This window comes from Bombina bombina, chromosome 5 (assembly GCF_027579735.1).
Source record: "Bombina bombina isolate aBomBom1 chromosome 5, aBomBom1.pri, whole genome shotgun sequence".
NCBI classification, from domain to species: Eukaryota; Metazoa; Chordata; class Amphibia; order Anura; family Bombinatoridae; genus Bombina; species Bombina bombina.
The window spans coordinates 592,733,659-592,760,672 of NC_069503.1; the positions used below are offsets into that span (position 1 = coordinate 592,733,659).

The window sequence follows — 27,014 nt, forward strand, 5'->3', positions numbered from 1 at the left end:
ACTCTATTTTAAATAAATAAGTAGATTCGTCAGTGTCAATGTCTGAGGAAGGATCTTCTGTATCAGATAGATCCTCATCAGAAGAGGATAAATTATTATGTTGTTGGTCATTTGAAATTTCATCAACTAAATGAGAAGTTTTAAAAACATAATTTATGCTTACCTGATAAATTTATTTCTCTTGTAGTGTATTCAGTCCACGGGTCATCCATTACTTATGGGATATATTCTCTTCCCAACAGGAAGTTGCAAGAGGATCACCCAAGCAGAGCTGCTATATAGCTCCTCCCCTCACATGTCATATCCAGTCATTCGACCGAAACAAGACGAGAAAGGAAAAACTATAGGGTGCAGTGGTGACTGGAGTTTTAATTAAAATTTAGATCTGCCTTAAAGACAGGGCGGGCCGTGGACTGAATACACTACAAGAGAAATAAATTTATCAGGTAAGCATAAATTATGTTTTCTCTTGTTAAGTGTATTCAGTCCACGGGTCATCCATTACTTATGGGATACCAATACCAAAGCTAAAGTACACGGATGACGGGAGGGACAAGGCAGGAACTTAAACGGAAGGAACCACTGCCTGTAGAACCCTTCTCCCAAAAACAGCCTCCGAAGAAGCAAAAGTGTCAAATTTGTAAAATTTTGAAAAGGTGTGAAGTGAAGACCAAGTTGCAGCCCTGCAAATCTGTTCAACAGAGGCCTCATTCTTAAAGGCCCAGGTGGAAGCCACAGCTCTAGTGGAATGAACTGTAATTCTTTCAGGGGGCTGCTGTCCAGCAGTCTCATAGGCTAAACCTATTATGCTACGAAGCCAAAAGGAGAGAGAGGTTGCCAAAGCTTTTTGACCTCTCCTCTGACCAGAGTACACGACAAACAGGGAAGAAGTTTGACGAAAATCTTTAGTTGCCTGTAAATAGAACTTCAGGGCACGGACTACGTCCAGATTATGCAAAAGTCGTTCCTTCTTTGAAGAAGGATTAGGACATAATGATGGAACAACAATCTCCTGATTGATATTCCTGTTAGAAACTACCTTAGGTAAAAACCCAGGTTTAGTACGCAGAACTACCTTGTCTGAATGGAAATTCAGATAAGGAGAATCACAATGTAAGGCCGATAACTCAGAGACTCTTCGAGCCAAGGAAATAGCCATTAAAAACAGAACTTTCCAAGATAAAAGCTTAATATCAATGGAATGAAGGGGTTCAAACGGGACCCCTTGAAGAACTTTAAGAACCAAGTTTAAACTCCACGGAGGAGCAACAGTCTTAAACACCGGCTTAATCCTAGCCAAAGCCTGACAAAAAGCCTGAACGTCTGGAACTTCTGCCAGACGTTTGTGTAAGAGAATAGACAGAGCAGAAATCTGTCCCTTTAACGAACTAGCAGATAAGCCCTTTTCCAAACCTTCTTGTAGAAAGGACAATATCCTAGGAATCCTAACCTTACTCCAGGAGTAACCCTTGGATTCGCACCAATATAAATATTTACGCCACATCTTAATGGTAAATTTTCCTGGTAACAGGCTTCCGTGCCTGTATTAAGGTATCAATAACTGACTCCGAGAAGCCACGCTTTGATAGAATCCAGCGTTCAATCTCCATGCAGTCAGCCTCAGAGAAATTAGATTTTGATGTTTGAAAGGACCTTGTATTAGAAGGTCCTGCCTCAGAGGTAGAAACCACGGTTGACAGGACGACATGTCCACTAGGTCTGCATACCAGGTCCTGCGTGGCCACGCAGGCGCTATCAGAATCACTGATGCTTTCTCCTGTTTGATCTTGGCAATCAGTCGAGGAAGCATCGGAAATGGTGGAAACACATAAGCCATGTTGAAGAGCCAAGGGCCTGTCAGAGCATCTATCAGCGCCGCTCCCGGGTCCCTGGACCTGGATCCGTAACAAGGAAGCTTGGCGTTCTGGCGAGACGCCATGAGATCCAGATCTGGTTTGCCCCAACGATGAATCAGTTGAGCGAAGACCTCCGGATGAAGTTCCCACTCCCCCGGATGAAAAGTCTGGCGACTTAGAAAATCCGCCTCCCAGTTCTCCACGCCTAGGATGTAGATCGCTGACAGGTGGCAAGAGTGAGACTCTGCCCAGCGAATTATCTTTGAGACTTCCAACATCGCTAGGGAACTCCTGGTTCCCCCTTGATGGTTGATGTAAGCCACAGTCGTGATGTTGTCCGACTGAAATCTGATGAACCTCAGTGTTGTTAACTGAGGCCAAGCTAGAAGAGCATTGAGTATTGCTCTCAACTCCAGAATATTTATTGGGAGGAGTTTCTCCTCCTGAGTCCATAATCCCTGAGCCTTCAGGGAGTTCCAGACTGCGCCCCAACCTAGAAGGCTGGCATCTGTTGTTACAATCGTCCAATCTGGCCTGCGAAAGGTCATACCCTTGGACAGATGGACCCGAGAAAGCCACCAGAGAAGAGAATCTCTGGTCTCTTGGTCCAGATTTAGCAGAGGGGACAAATCTGAGTAATCCCCATTCCACTGACTTAGCATGCATAATTGCAGCGGTCTGAGATGCAGACGTGCAAATGGCACTATGTCCATTGCCGCTACCATTAAGCCGATTACTTCCATGCACTGAGCCACTGACGGGCGTGGAATGGAATGAAGGACACGGCAAGCATTTAGAAGCTTTGATAACCTGGACTCCGTTAGGTAAATTTTCATCTCTACAGAATCTATAAGAGTCCCTAGAAAGGAGACTCTTGTGAGTGGTGATAGAGAACTCTTTTCCACGTTCACTTTCCACCCATGCGACCTCAGAAATGCCAGAACTATCTCTGTATGAGACTTGGCCATTTGAAAGCTTGACGCCTGTGTCAGGATGTCGTCTAGATACGGAGCCACCGCTATGCCTCGCGGTCTTAGAACCGCCAGAAGTGAGCCCAGAACCTTTGTAAAGATTCTCAGGGTCGTAGCCAACCCGAAGGGAAGAGCTACAAACTGGTAATGCCTGTCTAGAAAAGCAAATCTTAGGTACCGATAATGATCTTTGTGAATCTGTATATGAAGGTAGGCATCCTTTAAGTCTACCGTGGTCATGTATTGACCCTCTTGGATCATGGGTAGGATGGTTCGAATAGTTTCCATTTTGAATGATGGAACTCTTAGGAATTTGTTTAAGATTTTTAGGTCCAAGATTGGTCTGAAGGTTCCCTCTTTCTTGGGAACCACAAACAGATTTGAGTAAAACCCTTGCCCTTGTTCCGTCCGCGGAACTGGGTGGATCACCCCCATTACTAAGAGGTCTTGCACACAGCGTAGAAATGCCTCTTTCTTTATTTGGTTTGCTGATAACCTTGAAAGATGAAATCTCCCTTGTGGAGGAGATGCTTTGAAGTCCAGAAGATATCCCTGAGATATGATCTCCAACGCCCAGGGATCCTGGACATCTCTTGCCCAAGCCTGGGCGAAGAGAGATAGTCTGCCCCCCACTAGATCCGTTTCCGGATAGGGGGCCCTCTCTTCATGCTGTCTTAGGGGCAGAAGTAGGCTTTCTGGCCTGCTTGCCCTTGTTCCAGGGCTGGTTAGCTTTCCAGCCCTGTCTGTAACGAGCAACAGGTCCTTCCTGTTTTGGAGCGGAGGAAGTTGATGCTGCTCCTGCTTTGAAGTTACGAAAGGCATGAAAATTAGACTGTTTGGCCTTTGATTTGGCCCTGTCCTGAGGAAGAGTATGACCCTTACCTCCAGTAATGTCAGCAATAATTTCTTTCAAGCCGGGCCTGAATAAGGTCTGCCCTTTGAAAGGAATATTAAGCAATTTAGATTTAGAAGTCACGTCAGCTGACCAGGATTTAAGCCATAGCGATCTGCTAGCCTGGATGGCGAATCCGGAGTTCTTAGCCGTTAGTTTGGTTAAATGTACAACGGCATCAGAAACAAATGCATTAGCTAGCTTAAGTGCTTTAAGCTTGGCCATAATCTCATCCAATGGAGCTGTGCGAATGGCCTCTTCCAGAGACTCAAACCAGAATGCCGCAGCAGCAGTGACAGGCGCAATGCATGCCAGGGGCTGTAAGATAAAACCTTGTTGAACAAACATTTTCTTAAGGTAACCTTCTAATTTTTTATCCATTGGATCCGAAAAGGCACAACTATCCTCCACTGGGATAGTGGTACGTTTAGCTAAAGTAGAAACTGCTCCCTCCACCTTAGGGACCGTCTGCCATAAGTCTCGTGTGGTGGCGTCTATTGGGAACATTTTTCTAAATATCGGAGGAGGGGAAAAGGGCACACCGGGTCTATCCCACTCCTTGCTAATAATTTCTGTAAGCCTTTTAGGTATAGGAAAAACGTCAGTACACACCGGTACCGCAAAATATCTATCCAACCTACATATTTTCTCTGGAATTGCAACCGTGTTACAATCATTCAGAGCCGCTAATACCTCCCCTAGCAATACACGGAGGTTCTCAAGCTTAAATTTAAAATGAGAAATCTCTGAATCCGGTCTCCCTGGATCAGATCCGTCACCCACAGAATGAAGCTCTCCGTCCTCATGTTCTACAAATTGTGACGCAGTATCAGACATGGCTCTCACATCATCAGTGCGCTCTGTCCTTAACCCAGAGCTATCGCACTTGCCTCTTAATTCAGGCAATTTAGATAATACCTCTATCATAACAGCAGCCATGTCTTGCAAAGTGATTTGTATGGGCCTCTCTGATGTACTTGGCGCCACAATATCACGTGCCTCCTGAGCGGGAGGCGAAGGTACTGACACGTGAGGAGAGTTAGTCGGCATAACTTCCCCCTCCTTGTCTGGTGATAATTTCTTTACAGATATAGATTGACTTTTATTCAAAGTGACATCAATACATTTAGTACACATATTTCTGTGGGGCTCCACATTGGCCTTCAAACATAGTGAACAAACAGATTCATCTGTGTCAGACATGTTTAAACAGACTCGCAATGAGACTAGCAAGCTTGGAAAATCTTTTCAAATAAATTTACAAGCAATATAAAAAAAACGCTACTGCGCCTTTAAGAAGCACAAAAAATCGTCACAGTTGAAATAACAATGAACCAAATCAGTTATAGCAACCAAATTTTCACAGTAAATGTATTAAGTTAGCAAAGCATTGCACCCACTAGCAAATGGATGATTAACCCCTTAATACCCAAAAACGGATAATCAATTTAACAATTAACGTTTTTATCACAGTCAAACACACTGTCACAGGTCTGCTGTGACTGATTACCTCCCTCAAAATGACTTTTGAAGACCCCTGAGCTCTCTAGAGACGTCCTGGATCAAGGAGGAAGAAGCAGGAAGACTGAAACTGAATTTTTACTGCGCAAAAAAACGCTAAAATAGGCCCCTCCCACTCATATTACAACAGTGGGAAACCTCAGTTAACCGTTTCTATGTAGAAATAAACGACAGCCATGTGGAAAATCATGCCCCAAAAGATTTATCACCAAAGTACCTCACAAAAAATGAATAACATTCCAGTAAACATTTTAAACATGCACTTTAAAAGTTAGGTAGTGTTATTAATAAGCCTGCTACCAGTCGCTTCTACTGCAGTTAAGGCTCATACATTACTTCAGTATTAACAGTATTTTCTTAGTCAAATTCCATTCCTTAGAAAATTACTTATTGTACATACATTCATCAGCCTGATACCAGTCGCTGCTGCATTTAAGGCTGTACTTACATTACATCGGTATCAGCAGTATTTTCTTAGTCAATTCCATTCCTTAGAAAAATGATTTACTGCACATACCTTGTTTGCAGGATTCCCCACACGCTATTCCCTTTCTGAAAGTTACCCCACTCCTCAGAATGTGCAAGAACAGCCAGTGGATCTTAGTTACTTCTGCTAAGTTCATAGAAAACGCAGGCAGATTCTTCTTCCAAATACTGCCTGAGAACAAACAGCACACTCCGGTGCCATTTAAAATAACAAACTTTTGATTGAAGAAATAAACTAAGTATAAAAAACACCACAGACCTCTCACAACATCCTATCTAGTTGAGTTGCAAGAGAATGACTGGGTATGACATGTGAGGGGAGGAGCTATATAGCAGCTCTGCTTGGGTGATCCTTTTGCAACTTCCTGTTGGGAAGGGAATATATCCCATAAGTAATGGATGACCCGTGGACTGAATACACTTAACAAGAGAAAGACCTTTTACGTTTATTAGAAGGAGGAAATGCACACAAAGCCTTCAGGATAGAATCAGAAACAAATTCTTTAAAATTTACAGGTATATCATGCACATTAGAAGTTGAAGGAACTGCAACTGGCAATGTACTATTACTGATAGATACACTATCTGCATGTAAACATTTATCATGACAACTATTACAAATGACATTCAGCAAAATAATTTTTACAATTTTACAACAAATGCACTTAGCTTTGGTAGAACCGATGTCTGGCAGCAATGTTCCAGCAGAAACTTCTGAGACAGGATCAGATTGAGACATCTTGCACAATGTAAGAGAAAAAACAACAAATAAAGCAAAATTATCTATTTCCTTATATGACAGTTTCAGGAATGGGAAAAAAATGCAAATAGCATAGCCCTCTGATAGAGTAAAAAGCAGGAGGCAAACATTCATGGGGTATTGAAATAATGAAAAAGTTTGGTGCCAAGTATGACGCACAACATAAACTTTTTTGGCGCCAAAAATAACCGGAAATGACACACTCGCGTCACTAATGACGCAGCCGTGTGAAAGGTCTCGGCGACAAGTATGACGCCGGAAATGCCGAAGTTGCGTCAGACGTATTTTTTCACGCCAAAAATATTTCTGCACCAAGAATGACGCAATAAAGATTAGCATTTGATGCACCCGCGGGCCTAATACCACCCGCAATTTGCAAGAAGTAGTTAATTGAAAAGAAGACTAAACCCCAGGTAAGAAATACATTTCTTAAAAAAATGTTTATATTCCCCAAATATGAAACCGACAGTCTGCAGAAGGAAATTCATGAACCTGACTCATGGCAAATATAAGTACAATACATATATTTAGAACTTTATATAAATGCATAAAGTGCCCAACCATAGCTGAGGTGTCTTAAGTAATAAAAAACATACTTACCAAAAGACACCCATCCACATATAGCAGATAGCCAAACCAGTACTAAAACAGTTATTAGTAGAGGTAATGGTAAATTGAGAGTATACCGTCGATCTGAAAAGGGAGGTAGGAGATGAATCTCTACGACCGATAACAGAGAACCTATGAAATAGACCCCCGTTAGGGAAATCATTGTATTCAATAAGCGATACTCCCTTCACGTCCCTCTGACATTCGCTGTACTCTGAGAGGAATCGGGCTTCAACAATGCTGAGAAGCGCATATCAACATAGAAATCTTAGCACAAACTTACTTCACCACCTCCATAGGAGGCAAAGTTTGTAAAACTGAATTGTGGGTGTGGTGAGGGGTGTATTTATAGGCATTTTGAGGTTTGGGAAACTTTGCCCCTCCTGGTAGGATTGTATATCCCATATGTCACTAGCTCATGGACTCTTGCCAATTACATGAAAGAAAGTAGATCCCTTAGGCTTAACCTTCTTATCCTGTGGTAGGAAAGCACCCTTGCCTCCCGTAACCGTGGACATGATCGAGTCCAATCCCGGACCGAACAGGATCTTTCCCTGAAAGGGAAGGGATAGCAGCCGACACTTCTCTGCCATCCTCCTGTGACGAAAGGCAAAGAATGACTAGGGGATGAGGGAAGTGGGGGAGGTATTTAAGCCTTTGGCTGGGGTGTCTTTGCCTCCTCCTGGTGGCCAGGTTATTAATTCCCACAAGTAATGAATGAAGCCGTGGACTCTCCTCCCCTTTAGATGGAAATGCCAATTTTAATGAATTTAAGTGCCCTTTTTTTAATAGGATTGTTAAAAACCGGGCACTAATTTGTCAAAAACAGAATTTATGTTTACCTGATAAATTACTTTCTCCAACGGTGTGTCCGGTCCACGGCGTCATCCTTACTTGTGGGATATTCTCTTCCCCAACAGGAAATGGCAAAGAGCCCAGCAAAGCTGGTCACATGATCCCTCCTAGGCTCCGCCTACCCCAGTCATTCGACCGACGTTAAGGAGGAATATTTGCATAGGAGAAACCATATGGTACCGTGGTGACTGTAGTTAAAGAAAATAAATTATCAGACCTGATTAAAAAAACCAGGGCGGGCCGTGGACCGGACACACCGTTGGAGAAAGTAATTTATCAGGTAAACATAAATTCTGTTTTCTCCAACATAGGTGTGTCCGGTCCACGGCGTCATCCTTACTTGTGGGAACCAATACCAAAGCTTTAGGACACGGATGAAGGGAGGGAGCAAATCAGGTCACCTAAATGGAAGGCACCACGGCTTGCAAAACCTTTCTCCCAAAAATAGCCTCAGAAGAAGCAAAAGTATCAAACTTGTAAAATTTGGTAAAAGTGTGCAGTGAAGACCAAGTCGCTGCCCTACATATCTGATCAACAGAAGCCTCGTTCTTGAAGGCCCATGTGGAAGCCACAGCCCTAGTGGAATGAGCCGTGATTCTTTCGGGAGGCTGCCGTCCGGCAGTCTCGTAAGCCAATCTGATGATGCTTTTAATCCAAAAAGAGAGAGAGGTAGAAGTTGCTTTTTGACCTCTCCTTTTACCGGAATAAACAACAAACAAGGAAGATGTTTGTCTAAAATCCTTTGTAGCATCTAAATAGAATTTTAGAGCGCGAACAACATCCAGATTGTGCAACAAACGTTCCTTCTTTGAAACTGGTTTCGGACACAGAGAAGGTACGATAATCTCCTGGTTAATGTTTTTGTTAGAAACAACTTTTGGAAGAAAACCAGGTTTAGTACGTAAAACCACCTTATCTGCATGGAACACCAGATAAGGAGGAGAACACTGCAGAGCAGATAATTCTGAAACTCTTCTAGCAGAAGAAATTGCAACTAAAAACAAAACTTTCCAAGATAATAACTTAATATCAACGGAATGTAAGGGTTCAAACGGAACCCCCTGAAGAACTGAAAGAACTAAGTTGAGACTCCAAGGAGGAGTCAAAGGTTTGTAAACAGGCTTAATTCTAACCAGAGCCTGAACAAAGGCTTGAACATCTGGCACAGCTGCCAGCTTTTTGTGAAGTAACACAGACAAGGCAGAAATCTGTCCCTTCAGGGAACTAGCAGATAATCCTTTTTCCAATCCTTCTTGAAGGAAGGATAGAATCTTAGGAATCTTAACCTTGTCCCAAGGGAATCCTTTAGATTCACACCAACAGATATATTTTTTCCAAATTTTGTGGTAAATCTTTCTAGTTACAGGCTTTCTGGCCTGAACAAGAGTATCGATAACAGAATCTGAGAACCCTCGCTTCGATAAGATCAAGCGTTCAATCTCCAAGCAGTCAGCTGGAGTGAAACCAGATTCGGATGTTCGAACGGACCCTGAACAAGAAGGTCTCGTCTCAAAGGTAGCTTCCAAGGTGGAGCCGATGACATATTCACCAGATCTGCATACCAAGTCCTGCGCGGCCACGCAGGAGCTATCAAGATCACCGACGCCCTCTCCTGATTGATCCTGGCTACCAGCCTGGGGATGAGAGGAAACGGCGGGAACACATAAGCTAGTTTGAAGGTCCAAGGTGCTACTAGTGCATCCACTAGAGCTGCCTTGGGATCCCTGGATCTGGACCCGTAGCAAGGAACTTTGAAGTTCTGACGAGAGGCCATCAGATCCATGTCTGGAATGCCCCACAGCTGAGTGACTTGGGCAAAGATTTCCGGATGGAGTTCCCACTCCCCCGGATGCAATGTCTGACGACTCAGAAAATCCGCTTCCCAATTTTCCACTCCTGGGATGTGGATAGCAGACAGGTGGCAGGAGTGAGACTCCGCCCATAGAATGATTTTGGTCACTTCTTCCATCGCTAGGGAACTCCTTGTTCCCCCCTGATGGTTGATGTACGCAACAGTTGTCATGTTGTCTGATTGAAACCGTATGAACTTGGCCCTCGCTAGCTGAGGCCAAGCCTTGAGAGCATTGAATATCGCTCTCAGTTCCAGAATATTTATCGGTAGAAGAGATTCTTCCCGAGACCAAAGACCCTGAGCTTTCAGGGATCCCCAGACCGCGCCCCAGCCCATCAGACTGGCGTCGGTCGTGACGATGACCCACTCCGGTCTGCGGAATGTCACCCCTTGTGACAGGTTGTCCAGGGACAGCCACCAACGGAGTGAGTCTCTGGTCCTCTGATTTACTTGTATCTTCGGAGACAAGTCTGTATAGTCCCCATTCCACTGACTGAGCATGCACAGTTGTAATGGTCTTAGATGAATGCGCGCAAAAGGAACTATGTCCATTGCCGCTACCATCAAACCGATCACTTCCATGCACTGCGCTATGGAAGGAAGAGGAACGGAATGAAGTATCCGACAAGAGTCTAGAAGTTTTGTTTTTCTGGCCTCTGTCAGAAAAATCCTCATTTCTAAGGAGTCTATTATTGTTCCCAAGAAGGGAACCCTTGTTGACGGAGATAGAGAACTCTTTTCCACGTTCACTTTCCATCCGTGAGATCTGAGAAAGGCCAGGACAATGTCCGTGTGAGCCTTTGCTTGAGGAAGGGACGACGCTTGAATCAGAATGTCGTCCAAGTAAGGTACTACAGCAATGCCCCTTGGTCTTAGCACAGCTAGAAGGGACCCTAGTACCTTTGTGAAAATCCTTGGAGCAGTGGCTAATCCGAAAGGAAGCGCCACGAACTGGTAATGCTTGTCCAGGAATGCGAACCTTAGGAACCGATGATGTTCCTTGTGGATAGGAATATGTAAATACGCATCCTTTAAATCCACTGTGGTCATGAATTGACCTTCCTGGATGGAAGGAAGAATAGTTCGAATGGTTTCCATCTTGAACGATGGAACCTTGAGAAACTTGTTTAAGATCTTGAGATCTAAGATTGGTCTGAACGTTCCCTCTTTTTTGGGAACTATGAACAGATTGGAGTAGAACCCCATCCCTTGTTCTCTTAATGGAACAGGATGAATCACTCCCATTTTTAACAGGTCTTCTACACAATGTAAGAATGCCTGTCTTTTTACGTGGTCTGAAGACAACTGAGACCTGTGGAACCTCCCCCTTGGGGGAAGCCCCTTGAATTCCAGAAGATAACCTTGGGAGACTATTTCTAGCGCCCAAGGATCCAGAACATCTCTTGCCCAAGCCTGAGCGAAGAGAGAGAGTCTGCCCCCCACCAGATCCGGTCCCGGATCGGGGGCCAACATTTCATGCTGTCTTGGTAGCAGTGGCAGGTTTCTTGGCCTGCTTTCCCTTGTTCCAGCCTTGCATTGGTCTCCAAGCTGGCTTGGCTTGAGAAGTATTACCCTCTTGCTTAGAGGACGTAGCACTTTGGGCTGGTCCATTTCTACGAAAGGGACGAAAATTAGGTTTATTTTTTGCCTTGAAAGGCCGATCCTGAGGAAGGGCGTGGCCCTTACCCCCAGTGATATCAGAGATAATCTCTTTCAAGTCAGGGCCAAACAGCGTTTTCCCCTTGAAAGGAATGTTAAGTAGCTTGTTCTTGGAAGACGCATCAGCTGACCAAGATTTCAACCAAAGCGCTCTGCGCGCCACAATAGCAAACCCAGAATTCTTAGCCGCTAACCTAGCCAATTGCAAAGTGGCGTCTAGGGTGAAAGAATTAGCCAATTTGAGAGCATTGATTCTGTCCATAATCTCCTCATAAGGAGGAGAATCACTATCGACCGCCTTTATCAGCTCCTCGAACCAGAAACATGCGGCTGTAGCTACAGGGACAATGCATGAAATTGGTTGTAGAAGGTAACCCTGCTGAACAAACATCTTTTTAAGTAAACCTTCTAATTTTTTATCCATAGGATCTTTGAAAGCACAACTATCCTCTATGGGTATAGTGGTGCGTTTGTTTAAAGTGGAAACCGCTCCCTCGACCTTGGGGACTGTCTGCCATAAGTCCTTTCTGGGGTCGACCATAGGAAACAATTTTTTAAATATGGGGGGAGGGACGAAAGGAATACCGGGCCTTTCCCATTCTTTATTAACAATGTCCGCCACCCGCTTGGGTATAGGAAAAGCTTCTGGGAGCCCCGGGACCTCTAGGAACTTGTCCATTTTACATAGTTTCTCTGGAATGACCAACTTGTCACAATCATCCAGAGTGGATAATACCTCCTTAAGCAGAATGCGGAGATGTTCCAACTTAAATTTAAACGTAATCACATCAGGTTCAGCTTGTTGAGAAATGTTCCCTGAATCAGTAATTTCTCCCTCAGACAAAACCTCCCTGGCCCCATCAGACTGGGTTAGGGGCCCTTCAGAACCATTATTATCAGCGTCGTCATGCTCTTCAGTATCTAAAACAGAGCAGTCGCGCTTACGCTGATAAGTGTTCATTTTGGCTAAAATGTTTTTGACAGAATTATCCATTACAGCCGTTAATTGTTGCATAGTAAGGAGTATTGGCGCGCTAGATGTACTAGGGGCCTCCTGAGTGGGCAAGACTCGTGTAGACGAAGGAGGGAATGATGCAGTACCATGCTTACTCCCCTCACTTGAGGAATCATCTTGGGCATCATTGTCATTGTCACATAAATCACATTTATTTAAATGAATGGGAATTCTGGCTTCCCCACATTCAGAACACAGTCTATCTGGTAGTTCAGACATGTTAAACAGGCATAAACTTGATAACAAAGTACAAAAAACGTTTTAAAATAAAACCGTTACTGTCACTTTAAATTTTAAACTGAACACACTTTATTACTGCAATTGCGAAAAAACATGAAGGAATTGTTCAAAATTCACCAAATTTTCACCACAGTGTCTTAAAGCCTTAAAAGTATTGCACACCAAATTTGGAAGCTTTAACCCTTAAAATAACGGAACCGGAGCCGTTTTAAACTTTAACCCCTTTACAGTCCCTGGTATCTGCTTTGCTGAGACCCAACCAAGCCCAAAGGGGAATACGATACCAAATGACGCCTTCAGAAATCTTTTCTAAGTATCAGAGCTCCTCTCACATGCGACTGCATGTCATGCCTCTCAAAAACAAGTGCGCAACACCGGCGCGAAAATGAGGCTCTGCCTATGATTTGGGAAAGCCCCTAAAGAATAAGGTGTCTAAAACAGTGCCTGCCGATATTATTATATCAAAATACCCAGAATAAATGATTCCTCAAGGCTAAATATGTGTTAATAATGAATCGATTTAGCCCAGAAAAAGTCTACAGTCTTAATAAGCCCTTGTGAAGCCCTTATTTACGATCTTAATAAACATGGCTTACCGGATCCCATAGGGAAAATGACAGCTTCCAGCATTACATCGTCTTGTTAGAATGTGTCATACCTCAAGCAGCAAGAGACTGCTCACTGTTCCCCCAACTGAAGTTAATTGCTCTCAACAGTCCTGTGTGGAACAGCCATGGATTTTAGTGACGGTTGCTAAAATCATTTTCCTCATACAAACAGAAATCTTCATCTCTTTTCTGTTTCTGAGTAAATAGTACATACCAGCACTATTTCAAAATAACAAACTCTTGATTGAATAATAAAAACTACAGTTAAACACTAAAAAACTCTAAGCCATCTCCGTGGAGATGTTGCCTGTACAACGGCAAAGAGAATGACTGGGGTAGGCGGAGCCTAGGAGGGATCATGTGACCAGCTTTGCTGGGCTCTTTGCCATTTCCTGTTGGGGAAGAGAATATCCCACAAGTAAGGATGACGCCGTGGACCGGACACACCTATGTTGGAGAAATGTATATATATATATATATATATATATTTTTTTTTTTTTTAAGACTTAATTAATATTTTTATTGTGTAGTACATATAACAACCCAGATTATTTTACTCCATTACCTAAAAATATCAATTAAAACATAAAATACAGTCTATGACAGACAGAATTTGCGTAATTTAGCAAAATATTAAGCAAAAATAGTATATCTAAATTTTATCATGCAATAAAGATTTAACAAAGCCTCTGATTAATATTTAAAATATAACTATAGATTACTGTAGATTTTTAAAAAGGATATTCTTATTACAAGTTAGTGAAACTGAAATAGTACTCAATGGTCTTAAATTATCAGCACAATGTGAAAAACATAGTTCTCATTTATCTAGGGACTTACAGCAGAAATGGATAGTTGTTTAAAACTTGTATAGAATTGAAATTGTAACACCAATTATCTCAAATTCATTCTCTTATTTATTTTGTTTGGCAAATGGATTTTTTTTTCGGACTTCACATGTCATGGCATGCCTGAAATATCTAACTTGTAGAATTAATATCAAGTTGAAGCATGTTAAAGTAAGTTGCAATAAATTGACTGCTTTGGCACATAGTAATTGAAATTGAATCACATATTCCTACTACAAACACCATGCTTGCAAAAACAATATTCCTACCTCCATCTGACACACTACATGATGTGCGCTCCCTACAATAATTAACCTTTAACCCAGAAGCCAAATTCAATTGGAATAAAATTAATCTATATAACCCAGCCAATGTATCCATAGGATCAAATGATTTGATAAACAAAAAGGAAGACTATTTACACTAGATTTGCAAAATGAAGTCAGGTACTTGCAATAAATGTCTAGAGTTAACTCACTTTCCATCCCTGTACTTCACTAACTAGCTAATGTTACTTATGTTCCATTGAATATAATAGTCCTTCCAAATGCCTACTTGCAAAGAAAAATTGGAACTATATATTATAAAAGCATGACCTCTACATTTTGCACTTGAGCACACACTTTACTTAAAGGGACAGTCAAGTCCAAAAAAAACTTTCATGTTTTAAATAGGGCATGCAATTTTAAACAACTTCCCAATTTACTTTTATCACCAATTTTGCTTTGTTCTCTTGGTATTCTTAGTTGAAAGCTAAAACTAAGAGGTTCATATGCTAATTTCTTAGAACTTGAAGACTGCCTCTAATCTGAATACATTTTGACCACTAGAGGGCATTAGTTCACATGTTTCATATAGATAACATTGAGCTCATGCACGTAAAGTGACCTAGGACTGAGCACTGATTGGCTAAACTGCATGTCTGTCAAAAGAACTGAAATAAGGGGGCAGTCAGCAGAAGCTTAGATACAAGATAATTACAGAGGTAAAACATGTATTATTATAACTGTGTTGGCTATGCAAAACTGGGGAATGGATAATAAAGGGATTATCTATCGTTTTAAACAACAAAAATTCTGGTGTTGACTGTCCCTTTAACACAAAGTCTGTTTACTTCTCCTGCATAATTTCCCCTCTGATGAGCCCACCCCTTGATTGTAAAATGAATCTACTCCACACGTTAAAACCCAGCACTGTTAGGACAGCATGGAATGTCCTAACGGAGTAAATGATCAAACTTATCACAACATTAAAAAAAGACAAAAGTCTATCATGTTTAACTTTCACAAATATTTCCAAATTGGATTAAAAGGTTTAAACAGCAAATGCTACATACATTATATATATAGTGCCCTCCAATAATATTGCCCCCCTTGGTAAATATGAGCAAAGAATGCTGTGAAAAAAAGTCTTTATTTTATAACCTTTTGATCTTTTGTTTAAAAAATACACAAAAAATACTCTTTTTTATTTCTCCCTTCACTATAGAATCACTAGTTTAATAATTTGCATTACAGCCCTAAATAGACACCTATAGCACTAGGAGTGTTTTTTAATAAAAAGACAAGAAGGACAAAGGGATGTGCACATATAAAAAGATAAAGCTGATAATGTAATAGTTTATACATAAATGAAAAACAAACCAGGCCTACCTTGTCTTTATAAAACTTCATGATCTCAGGTTTTATTGAATCAAGGTCTCCACCGATGAAATCAGGAAGGAACCTAAATAAATAATTATATATATATTAATATATCTATTGATATAAATGACCAAACAGTACATTTCTGAGATAGAAGTAAAAATGGATTTATTTATTTTTGCAAAAAAATAAATAAATGTGACATTACTGTATTCCCAAGAAAAATCTCAAGATGTAATTTTTTTTTTTTTTAATTAACTGTATTTTCTCACAAAGCAATGCATCATCATACAATGAATGGCTAGGCAGTTTAACCTGTCCCAGAGGGCTAAGAGAGTGTCTATAAAGATGCTATTCCAAATCTATTGTCACAAGTCTATAATGCCTTTCAATAAAAAAGGTGATTACATGACAATAAAAGCAGTAGTAAGTTGTAATTCCCTTAAATAAAATACCCCTAACGCACTGTACTTAAGACGCTACATTAAAATAAAAAGTCAACGCAAATTAAATGTCAGGACTGCAAGCCTTTCAGGTGAATGAATGTCAGTGGTAACTGATAACATGAATTTAAAGTGGAACACAAAAGGAGACAAAAAAGTGGTAGAAAAAAAGAAGAACAATAAAACAGAGAAAAGACCATTGGAGATGGCAAAACCTTCCATTTTACCTGCTGGAGTGTATTACATGTTTACAAACAGCTCCTTAGCCTTTATATTGGCATTTGAAATAGCTGATTTATATATATATATGTATATTGGGATCTACCAGCAGATCTCTAAGTGCTTACTAGATGCAAACTAAAAAACTTCACACCCCTAAGGTAGAGTACAACATCTCCCCCTTTTTAATTTAAATCAATATGTCTTTCTCTGATCTACCAAGAAAGAAGATTCCTGTTTATGGGATAAGGTTAATTAAAATAGAATAACTAACAATAGATTACCCAGAAGATATAATAAGCATAGCATAGAAAATTAATCTTGTTCAATTTATTACTTTATTAAGCATCAGGATCAGAAGCGAGGGATGATTCAATGAGATTTAGATATGATTGATTAGTTGCTTAAAGGGACATAATACTCATATGCTGACAGTAAAATATCATATCTCTATGTAAAAAAGGAAGATATTTTACCTCACAATCTCCTCAGCTCACCAGAGTAAGTTCTGTGTAAAAAGTTATACTCAGCTGTTGCCCAGCTGCAGGTAAAAAAAAAAAAATTAAATGAAGAAATGAACAGTAGCCAATCAGCATCAATAGTGCTGAGGTCATGAACTCTTTTACTGTGATCTCATGAGATTTTATAGTAAACTTCCTTAAACTGAATAGGGAAATAAGATGAGAGCGCACAAAGCATGTTCCTTTGTCTGTCCCAGGACAGACATACTGATTTGCTGCTTAGAAGTCCCTTACAATGGGATGTTGCTACTGAGGATTTATTGAGGTAAAATATCTTTCTTTTTTTACATAAGAGATGTAAAGGTGATATTTTCTAATCCGCTTTTACAGCTATGCTGCATTACTTTCAAGCGTTTCAACATTTGGGTATCATAGCCCTTTAACAAATGAAAATGTTTAAAAATCCTATAAATAGGATAGAATACAGCAACACGGAAGAGAAATGGGACCTTCTGATTTGTATTAGATTGTTAATAGCAAACTTACTAACACATAGGGGTTGCAGTTCAATATTTTTGAAGCCTTAAGGGCTGCATACTATATACTGGCATCCAAAATGTTAGGGTCACTTAGACATTTTCTTGTTTTTCAAAGAAAAGCAAATTGGTATGCCTATTAAAATAACATTAAATTGATGAGAAATACAGTAAAAACATTGTTGTATATGACTATTGTAGCTGGAAACAACTATTTTTTTTTTTATGGAATATCTACATAGGCGTACAGAGGCTCATTATCAGCAACCATCTGTCCTGTGTTCCAATGGCACATTGTATTTGCTAATCCAAGTTTATCATTTAAAAAGGCTAATTGATCATTAGAAAACCCTTTTGCAATTATGTTAGCACAGCTGAAAACTGCTCTGCTTATTAAAGAAGCAATACAACTAGCCTTTATTAGACTAGTTTAGTATCTGGAGCATCAGCAATTGTGGGTTTGATTAGAGGCTTAAGATGGCCGGAATCAAAGAACTTCCTTCTGAAAATCTTCAGTATGCTCTTGTACTGAGAAATGAAGGCTATTCCATGTGATAAATTGCCAAGAAACTGAAGATCTCATACAACACTGTGTACTACTCCCTTCACAGAACAGCACAAACTGGCTCTAACCAAAATAGAAAGAGGAGTGGGAGGCCTGGTGCACAATTGAGCAAAAGGGCAAATATATTAGAGGGTCTGGTTTAAGAAACAGACTCCTCACAGGTCCTCAGCTGTCAGCTTCATTAAATAGTACCCACAAAACACCAGTCAACAGTGAAGAGGCGACTCCAGTATGCAGAGTTGCAAAGAAAAAGCCATATCTTAGACAGGCTAATTAAAAGAAAATAATAAAATGGGCAAAATAACAGACAATGGACAGAGGAAGATTGAGAAAAAGTTATGGACACACAAATCTACGTTTGAGGCGTTCGTATCACAAAGAAGAACATTTGTTAGACGCAGACCAAATACAAAGATGCTGGAGGAGTGCTTGATGCCATCTGTCAAGCATGGTGGAGGCAATGTGAAGGTCTGTGGTTTCTTTGGTGGTGGTAAAGTGGAAGATGTATACAGTGTAAAAGGAACCTTGAAGAAGGAAGGCTATCACTAGATTTTATGTCATAGCCTGTGGACATGCCTGATTGGAGCCGGTTTCCTTCTTGAACAGGACAATGACCCAAAGCACAGCTCCAGTCTATGCTAGATTATTTAGTGAAGAAGCAGTCAGCTGGTATTCTGTCTTTATTGGAGTGGCCAGCATGGTCAACAAATCTTAAGCCTATTAAGTTGTTGTGGGAGCAGCTTAACCGTAAGGTATGCAAGAAGTGCCCATCAAGCCAATCCAACTTGTGGGAGGTGCTTCAGGAAGCATAAAGTAAAAAAATTTCAACAAATTGACAATTTGAATGCCAAAGGTTTGCAAAGCTTTAATTGCTGCACTTGGAGGATTCTTTGACGAAAGCAAAGTTTGAAGGATACTATTATTATTTCAGTTAAAATTCATTGTTTCTAACCATGTCAATGACTATATTTCCTATTCAAACTCAATTCATGCTCTTTTCATGGAAAATAAATAAATGTCAAAGTGACCCCAAACTTTTGAACACCAGTGTATCTTATGATAACTAAACACCTTTACCCCCTAAAGGCAGCAAAAACTAGCGCAGAGGGATGCATAAAGCCCCTGAGTCACCAGTTTCCCATCCCTGTATAAGATGAAGCTGAAGACAGGCAGTAAGGAAATAGCAAGGAAGAAAAACTTTTATATATATATTAATATATTTTTTTTTTTATTGGGGTGTGGTAGATGCTAGGAAGTTCCTTTAAAGCATGTCCCTTAGTTACTGGAGTCATAGATACAAGCATGGTGGCTGTTTATATATAGGGGCTCTTGGGTGCTAGGGGTTTGGTTGCGCTAGGTGGAGGGTCATGTGTCAGGGCACTTACAAAAGGGAGGTTGCGCCCTATGTGGTGTGTAGAGAGATCCTTGAGTTATAGGTTTGTACATGGAAATTAGTATTATTATTATTATTATTATTAAAAGTATGGGTTACAGTTAGGGTTTATTATTACTTTGTGCTGATAGTAGGGATTAGAGATTCTCCTTAATAAGGAGATTAATATTGTAAACAAAAGTATATTGGTATCAATATTAAAGTTTGTGCTTTTAATTAGTATATTAGTTATTTAAAATGTATACAAGAGTATACACTTGCACATAATTTAAATTAGAGCTTTTCTTAGATCCTCAAGAACAAAGGGATATTAAACAATCTGTTTCATTGTAATAAAAAAGCACTAAGCAGTTGCTTATACTTAAAGTGAAAGTAAACTTGAGTACACCACAATATATGTTGATATAAATCCTTGAAAATGAATATCACTTTCATTCATCAATTTTTTTCAAATTCAATTTAGACCTGTTTATTATCCTGAAACTCATCCGACTTGTTAGCCGACTCTCCTCCCACACTATTTTTTTTTTTTCGTTCGTCATAACGATTACACTTTGTCTAAATCTAATTGGACCCCCATGGGAATCTCAAACTGTTATTTTCACACCCACATATTTCTATGCGCCTGCGTCAGTGTCAGATGCGCGTTCACAATAGCCGTATGTGCATTGAAAACACAAAAGGAATTGCTAATACGGACAAAGTGACAATATAACTGGAATCGGAATCAGCGAGTATGCCATCTAATCGCCTAAGTGTTGAATTTGTTATCTGTTACCAAGATGCTAATAATAATTTAAAAGTAGGCTGACAAGAACGAGCACGGATAATGACGTATAGAGCAGGTGGGACCGCTCTTACGTGTAACAGTGAGAAACCCGGAAGCGAGCTGGGGCTGGAGGAAGCCATGAAAATGTGTGCATTCCAAAATATAAAATATATTATTTTCAGAACCAGTTGAGGAAATATAAAGATAGCGACTGTAATATATGCAAGTAGGAGAATCCATAACTAGCTTGGGGTGTTGCTAAATTTACTTTCACTTTAATATAAATCATTGCAGTATGTATTATTCATCTATGTATTTTTTTTACACTACATTTGTGCAGTGATCATTACTTCCTGTCACAGCCCTACAAGGAGGAGGTGGCCTCTGCAGGAAGGTTTATCTTAGCTTGATGTCATAAAACCTTTAGGCTAGTGAATAGACTAGATAACAGTCAGATTTGCTCATGTTCACTGCTAAGAAATGACAGAATAAAATGTTTTACAAATTTTCCACTCTTATCACACTGGGGGCAGGGGCTACACTGAGAATTTCTAAGTGATAATTTTGCAAGAAAACAGGTATGTTGTTGTTTTTTTGTGTTTTGTTTTATGCACAATCTGTTTCTTTTAGGTTTACTTTGATTAACATGCTTGTTTTTACCAAAAGAGCAGTTCAATATCCATTTAGAAGGCTCTGCAGTATGTGCTGTTATTATAGTGTGTTGCTCAATGTGAATGTGCAAGAGAATTTGTGTGCATGCACAGTAGGGCCACATCTTTCATAGTTATGTAGTAACACAGGAAACTGAGCATGCACACACTTAGTTTATTATATTATTTAGTGGTGACATGAAACCCAAATGTTTTCTTTCATGATTCAGATAGTGAATACAATTTTAATCAACTCTCCAATTTACTTCTATCAACAAAATGTTTTCTTGTTATCTTTTGTTGAAAAGCAGAAATATAAGCTCATGAGTGTGCACATATCTACAGCACTATATGGCAGCAGTTTTGCAACAGTGTTATACATTAGCAAGAACACTAGATGGCAGCACTATTTTCTGTCATGTAGTGCTCTAGACATGTGCATGCTACTTATCTAGATATCTTCAACAAAGAATAACAGGAGAAAAAAAGCAAATTTGAAAATAAAAGTGAATTGGAATCAGCAAAGAAAATATTTTGGTTTCATGTCCCTTTAAATTAAAACTAGCACAATATGTGCATGTCTCTGACATGCTCATTGTGTTGTACTGATGTTACTGGGGGTGCAAATGAATGAAATGTAAAATAGTTTTCCCCTTAAAAGGGACAGTAAACACCTTGCAATTACAAGACATTTCTGTTGTGTTGCTATAGAATAATCAGCCAAGTCTTAATGTTTTAACATCCTTTTTAGTGGAATTATTTTTTAGTAGCCAAACTCCACTCACCATTTACCTCATTTGAAGGAGCCAATCAGGGCTTTAGTCCACAGACAACAAGGGTAGACACAGTGATAAAGTTAGTATGAATTGCATTGTATTGCAGTTGTTTTATGATAAAACTAATTAAGGGAAGATATTTAGCATGGTTAGCCTTGAGAAGGCAGAAGAATGCCTTAGTGCAGCAGAATTTGTTTGAGTTCTACAAATAACTGATAATAATTTCAAGTTCTAAAAATTATAAATTGCTCAATTTTCAGAGCTAAATTACATGAAACGTTGGCAAAGTAAATAACGAAATATATTGCAAAGTTGTTTCATTACATGTAACTAAACATTTTATTTCAAAAACTCAGGGCGTTTACTGTCCCTTTAATGCATTTCTAAATGCCTTGTTATACCAGCTGCAAAGTATTAAATTAATGAGGAATTGCTGCTGTGTGTTTATTTTTGAATGTGAAATGGCTATTTTTTTTATCATTGAAGCCACAACCCAGTTACATGGGCTGAGGTTTAGAAAGATCATCTTTATCTCTCTCTTTACACAATGGACCCCTTATCTCAGTACTCAGTACTAGTTTACATAACTTTTTTTTAGTGAATACAAAAGTAATCATATTTTCAGTAAAAGTGGAGCCGTCAAAAGGCAAAAACAGCTACTTCAAATGATAAAATAATTAACTAAAGTAAACAATCTATTACAATTCAAATGTACAGTACAGTGCCCCTTTAAGTACTGTATGTCTGCTGAACTTGGGCTCCTCATAGAATGGTGGGAAAAGTGTGATACAAGTTTACACATACACATCACACTCACACACAAATAATGTCTCAAAATAAAATAAGATTATAATTTCATTTTGTTAAGAATTACAAACCAAAAAATAACCAGCCCTCCTTATTTGGTGGATTTGAGTTACCTAATCTTGAACTTTGCAATTGGGCCACGTAGGGTAAATATGTCTAAGACTGGTAAATAATTTAAGGTTACTTTGTGGCCTAAAATGAGAAAGGGAAATAATTCAACTGTGGTCATTGGCAAAGCTCCCGCATATAAAGCTTATATAAACATCTTCTGGGGAATAAAAACAGCCTCACCGTGCAAACGATTAATAATACGTGAAGCACCATGTTAGTTATTCTCAGTGCACAAGCATTTTAAATACTGCAGCTGCTCAAAGAGCCTGTGGGGCTTGTATCACGTCAGCAATTAACAAATTGAGTCATTACCAGATGATTCAAGTCTTTAAGCTCTCTGAGCAAATGCTGTGTTTAAAATGCTGGTGCACAGTGCATACTTAAAGGGACAGTCTACACCAAAATTTTTATTGTTTTAAAAGATAGATAATCCCTTTCTTACCCATTCCCCAGTTTTGCATAACCAACACAGTTATATTTATATACCTTTTACCTCTGTGATTATCTTGTATCTAAGCCTCTGCAAACTGTCCCTTTATTTCAGTTCTTTTGACAGACTTGCAGTTTAGCCAATCAGTGCTAGCTCCCAGATAACTTCACATGCATGAGCACAGTGTTATCTATCTGAAAAACAGGAACTAACACCCTCTAGTGGTGAAAAACTTAAAATGCATTAAGAGGTGGCCTTCAAGGTCTAAGAAATTAGCATATGAACCCTCCTAGGTTAAGCTTTCAACTAAGAAAACCAAGAGAACAAAGCAAAATTGGTGATAAAAGTAAATTGGAAATTGTACATGCCCTATTTGAATCATGAAAGTTTATTTTGGACTAGACTGTCCCTTTAAATACACTTTTGAAACAGCTATAGATTTTATGAGAAGCATTTTGGCTAATAAATGTATATTACAAAAATGTTTCTATTCAAAACGGAAATGCATCCATGTAGATTCAAAATTTGGCTGGAATGTGCCTTTAACGGAGCAGAACTTAACACAGCAGTTGCTACACAATCACAAGGGTGATTTAAAAAGACAGAACAAACACATTTATGAAGAAGTGGGAGCCTTACATATATATGTTATAATTAAAACTGCAAAACCAAATCCTATACCATTTTAGAAACTCTGACTATATATTAAATGCACAATTAAAGGGACAGTACACTGTAAAATAGTTTTTCCATTAATTTATTTTCAATGATTTGTTATACCAGCAGCAGAGTAAAAAATATTTGAGAAATTGCATTTTCAGGTTTATTTGTGTATATGAAGTAGCTGGCTTGGTGCTTTTAAACCACAGCCTATTATAATTAGTTGAGCTTGCAGGTAATATCAGATCTCATTGTGTTGTCACTTTTTGTACACACATTTGCTTCCATATCTTATATTTTCTGAAAAGTAAAGTGCAATACTTGAGAAAACAATTGAAAAATAAGTTTACAACGGTTCAATTTGCGCCGTTTCAGAATAACAACCTTTTTTTCAGTCATGTGACTGCTATTGAAAAGCATTGAGAAGCAGTGCATTGGTAAAAATAGCCAGTAGGTGGAGCTGTCCGCTTGTGTTGCAGCAAAGATATGCAAGCCAAGCAAACTAAAATTAATCAGTATAAATAGACCTGAGCTATTGAGAAGCTTTCATAGGAACAAGATCTTCCTGTCTATAAATCAGTCCAGATTGGAATGCATAAAAAAGAATTGTTTGCAGAAAAATGCAAGTAAAGTCTATGTTGTGTGATTATTTTATTAGGTTTATAATGCTGTTTAGCAAATGTTTTTATTAACTTAGTTTAATTATATATTCTGTGTCGTGTGATTATTTCATTAGGTTTATAATGCTGTTTATTTTTAAAGCTTTGAAATGAAGACTTTAAATGCTAAAGTATTAGGTGTTACTTATGACAATTTTGAGAGGGGTCTGGAACCTAACTCCCTCACTTCCCATTGACTTACATTATAAACTGGGTTTCAATTTACAACGGTTTCGATTTACAACCACTCCTTCTGGAACCTAACCCCGGCGTAAACTGAGGGCTACCTGTAATTGCATTATTTAACTATCCTGCACCCCACTGGGAGTGTACTTTCCTCTGCTGGCTGTGTTTACATAGGCTTATTAATAGCGTAGACTCCAGTATACAAACTTTCAGTATAGGTGGGGATACCACAGGCTAAATTAGCTATTTGCAGAAATAGGAGTAAAGGAGCTACTTGAAATAAATTTAATACACTCTAGCAGGAAAATGGGTCATTGGGAAAAATTTAAAGGGGAGAAAAAGTTTGGGTGAACTGGACACTTGATTTTTCAGAAATAATGGAAGACCCTGTTTAAATACGGACAGTTTGTAAGAAGGCATTGGTGGCCTGGAAGGTAAGAAGATAAACATTTGTTAGATGTTTATGTTACCAGATATCAATGATATATTTTATAATCTTATCAGTTAGCATGCAGGTAAACTACATAGAAATTTAGAGTTGAATTAAAGTTGTTCCTTTATAAAACAAAAGCTTGGTTGGTACTGGCAAGTTCTAACCTTTCAAAAGACTCTGCTGTTAGCAGATGGGGCAACAATGATGATTATGGATTTAAGTGTGTTTATGTAGGATTATTTGTTCCCATGCTGCATTTCCTGAATGTAAAGTGTAAAAATGATGTGTGCTTGTCTTTCCACTGATATATAGAAATGTAATAAAAGATACATAATATAAAGGGACACAAAACTTAAATTTGTTTTCATGATTCAGATAGAGCTTGCAATTTTAAGCACTTTTCTAATTTACTCCTATTATACATTTTTCTACGTTTATTTGAAAAAGTAGGAATGTAAGCTTAGGAGCCGACCCATTTTTGGGTCAGCACCTGGGTACCCCTTGCTGATCGTTGGATACATGTAGCCAACAATCAGCAAGTGCTACCCAGGTGCTGAACCAAAAATGGGCCGGTGTTCTGTTATGTTCTCTGACCACAATACGTTTCCCTACCTAAGGCCACACCTACAAAGAAAATTGCAAAGACTGTAGTGCACGCAGGTGCACACTGTCTGCTGCAGTCGGAAAATGTTACTACAATAAACTTGCCAATTACACTAAAGAGCACGCATGCGCCCACTGCCGCAGTTGGCAAATATTACAGAACCAACCAGTGCGTCCATAATTTTGGCATTAGCTGGGGACATCGAAATAACAGTGCAAAAAAAAGGCTTCATAGTCACAATTATTGTATGGATTTGTTTGATGAAATAAGTGAACGAAAAGGCTTCCTATAATGAAAAGTACTGAAATAGTAACATTTAAAAACATAGGTAAAAGGAGCTTCAATGCAGGTGGTATCTGTAATTACTTGAAGGCTTTACCCTAATAATAGGCTATCTGCTAGTATTATATATTGGTAATATATCAGGTGAGAGGGTATATGTAGATTACCATCTATAGTTGATCTTCAAGGCATACTGTATGTCAGAAAGGATAGTTTTATATAATGGAGATAAAAGCCTTTTTTGTCAATGGGATTTTGATGTCCCAAGCTAGTGCCAAAATTGTGTACAAAACGTTTCTGTAATATTTGCCAACTGCGGCAGTGAGCGCATGCATGCTATTTAGTGTAATTTTAAAGTTTATTGCAGGCGGGTTGTAATGTAATATTTCGACTACGGCAATAAGCGCGTGTGTGCACTGTGTATTTTCAAGTTTATTGTAGACGCGGCCTTCTAAATGATATAGGTACGAAAACGTAACACGGTCGGAATACAGAACACCGGCTCCTATGCTTACATTCCTGTTTTTTTTTTTCAAATAAAGATGGCAAAAGAATGAAGACAAATTTACAATAGAAGTTAGAAAGTTGCTTAACGTTGCATGCTCAATCTGAATCATGAAAGAAAAAAATTGGGTTTTGTGTCCCTTTAATTGTGGAACTGTTTTATATAGCAAATTAATGATGTCTGTTTTCAGCTTAGTAGCACTGAAGACAACTAAAAAGACTGAAATAAATTGTGGGCCACATGTGGCCCTCGGGCCATAGTTTGGACAGCCCTGATACATAATAGCAATTCAACTGTTCTAATTTATATGTTTCATTAGTCTGCAAGTTTGGAAATCTGATTTACAGGGCCTGATCTTCTATGTAGAAATCCCACTGCAGAATGTAGTTTGTGTGTCTTGAGCATCATTTTCTTGATCTATGCACAGCAAAATGTCCTAACAGAGGCTGCTTTATTAGTCTCTGCTTGTCTCATATATTCTCCCTTTTAATATTTTTTAAATAATAACCAATGGTAGCCATTGCACAAAGTCCATTATGCTTGCTGCTTTAACACTAAGCACACAATTATGTTGTGAAATATTTCTGTTCATGTGGCTTGGGAAACTGAAGTTTATTCCAAATAACACAATAAACTGTATCTGCAACATCTTGATATTAACCCTAAAATCCCTTTACCTCCTTACATTTTAAATATGATCTCTCATCCTA

At 39.1% G+C, this 27,014-nt stretch overlaps 1 protein-coding gene across 2 annotated transcripts in view; it reads right to left on the bottom strand.

Annotated features, from left to right (window-relative positions):
• Positions 1–27,014, bottom strand: part of TPK1 (thiamin pyrophosphokinase 1) — a 1,063,326-nt gene that overhangs the window by 572,723 nt on the left and 463,589 nt on the right. For both annotated transcript variants that reach the window (XM_053714558.1, XM_053714559.1), the window contains exon 5: positions 15,825–15,897. In XM_053714558.1, coding sequence (XP_053570533.1) covers positions 15,825–15,897 — 73 coding nt within the window. The remainder of the gene's footprint in view (positions 1–15,824; positions 15,898–27,014) is intronic.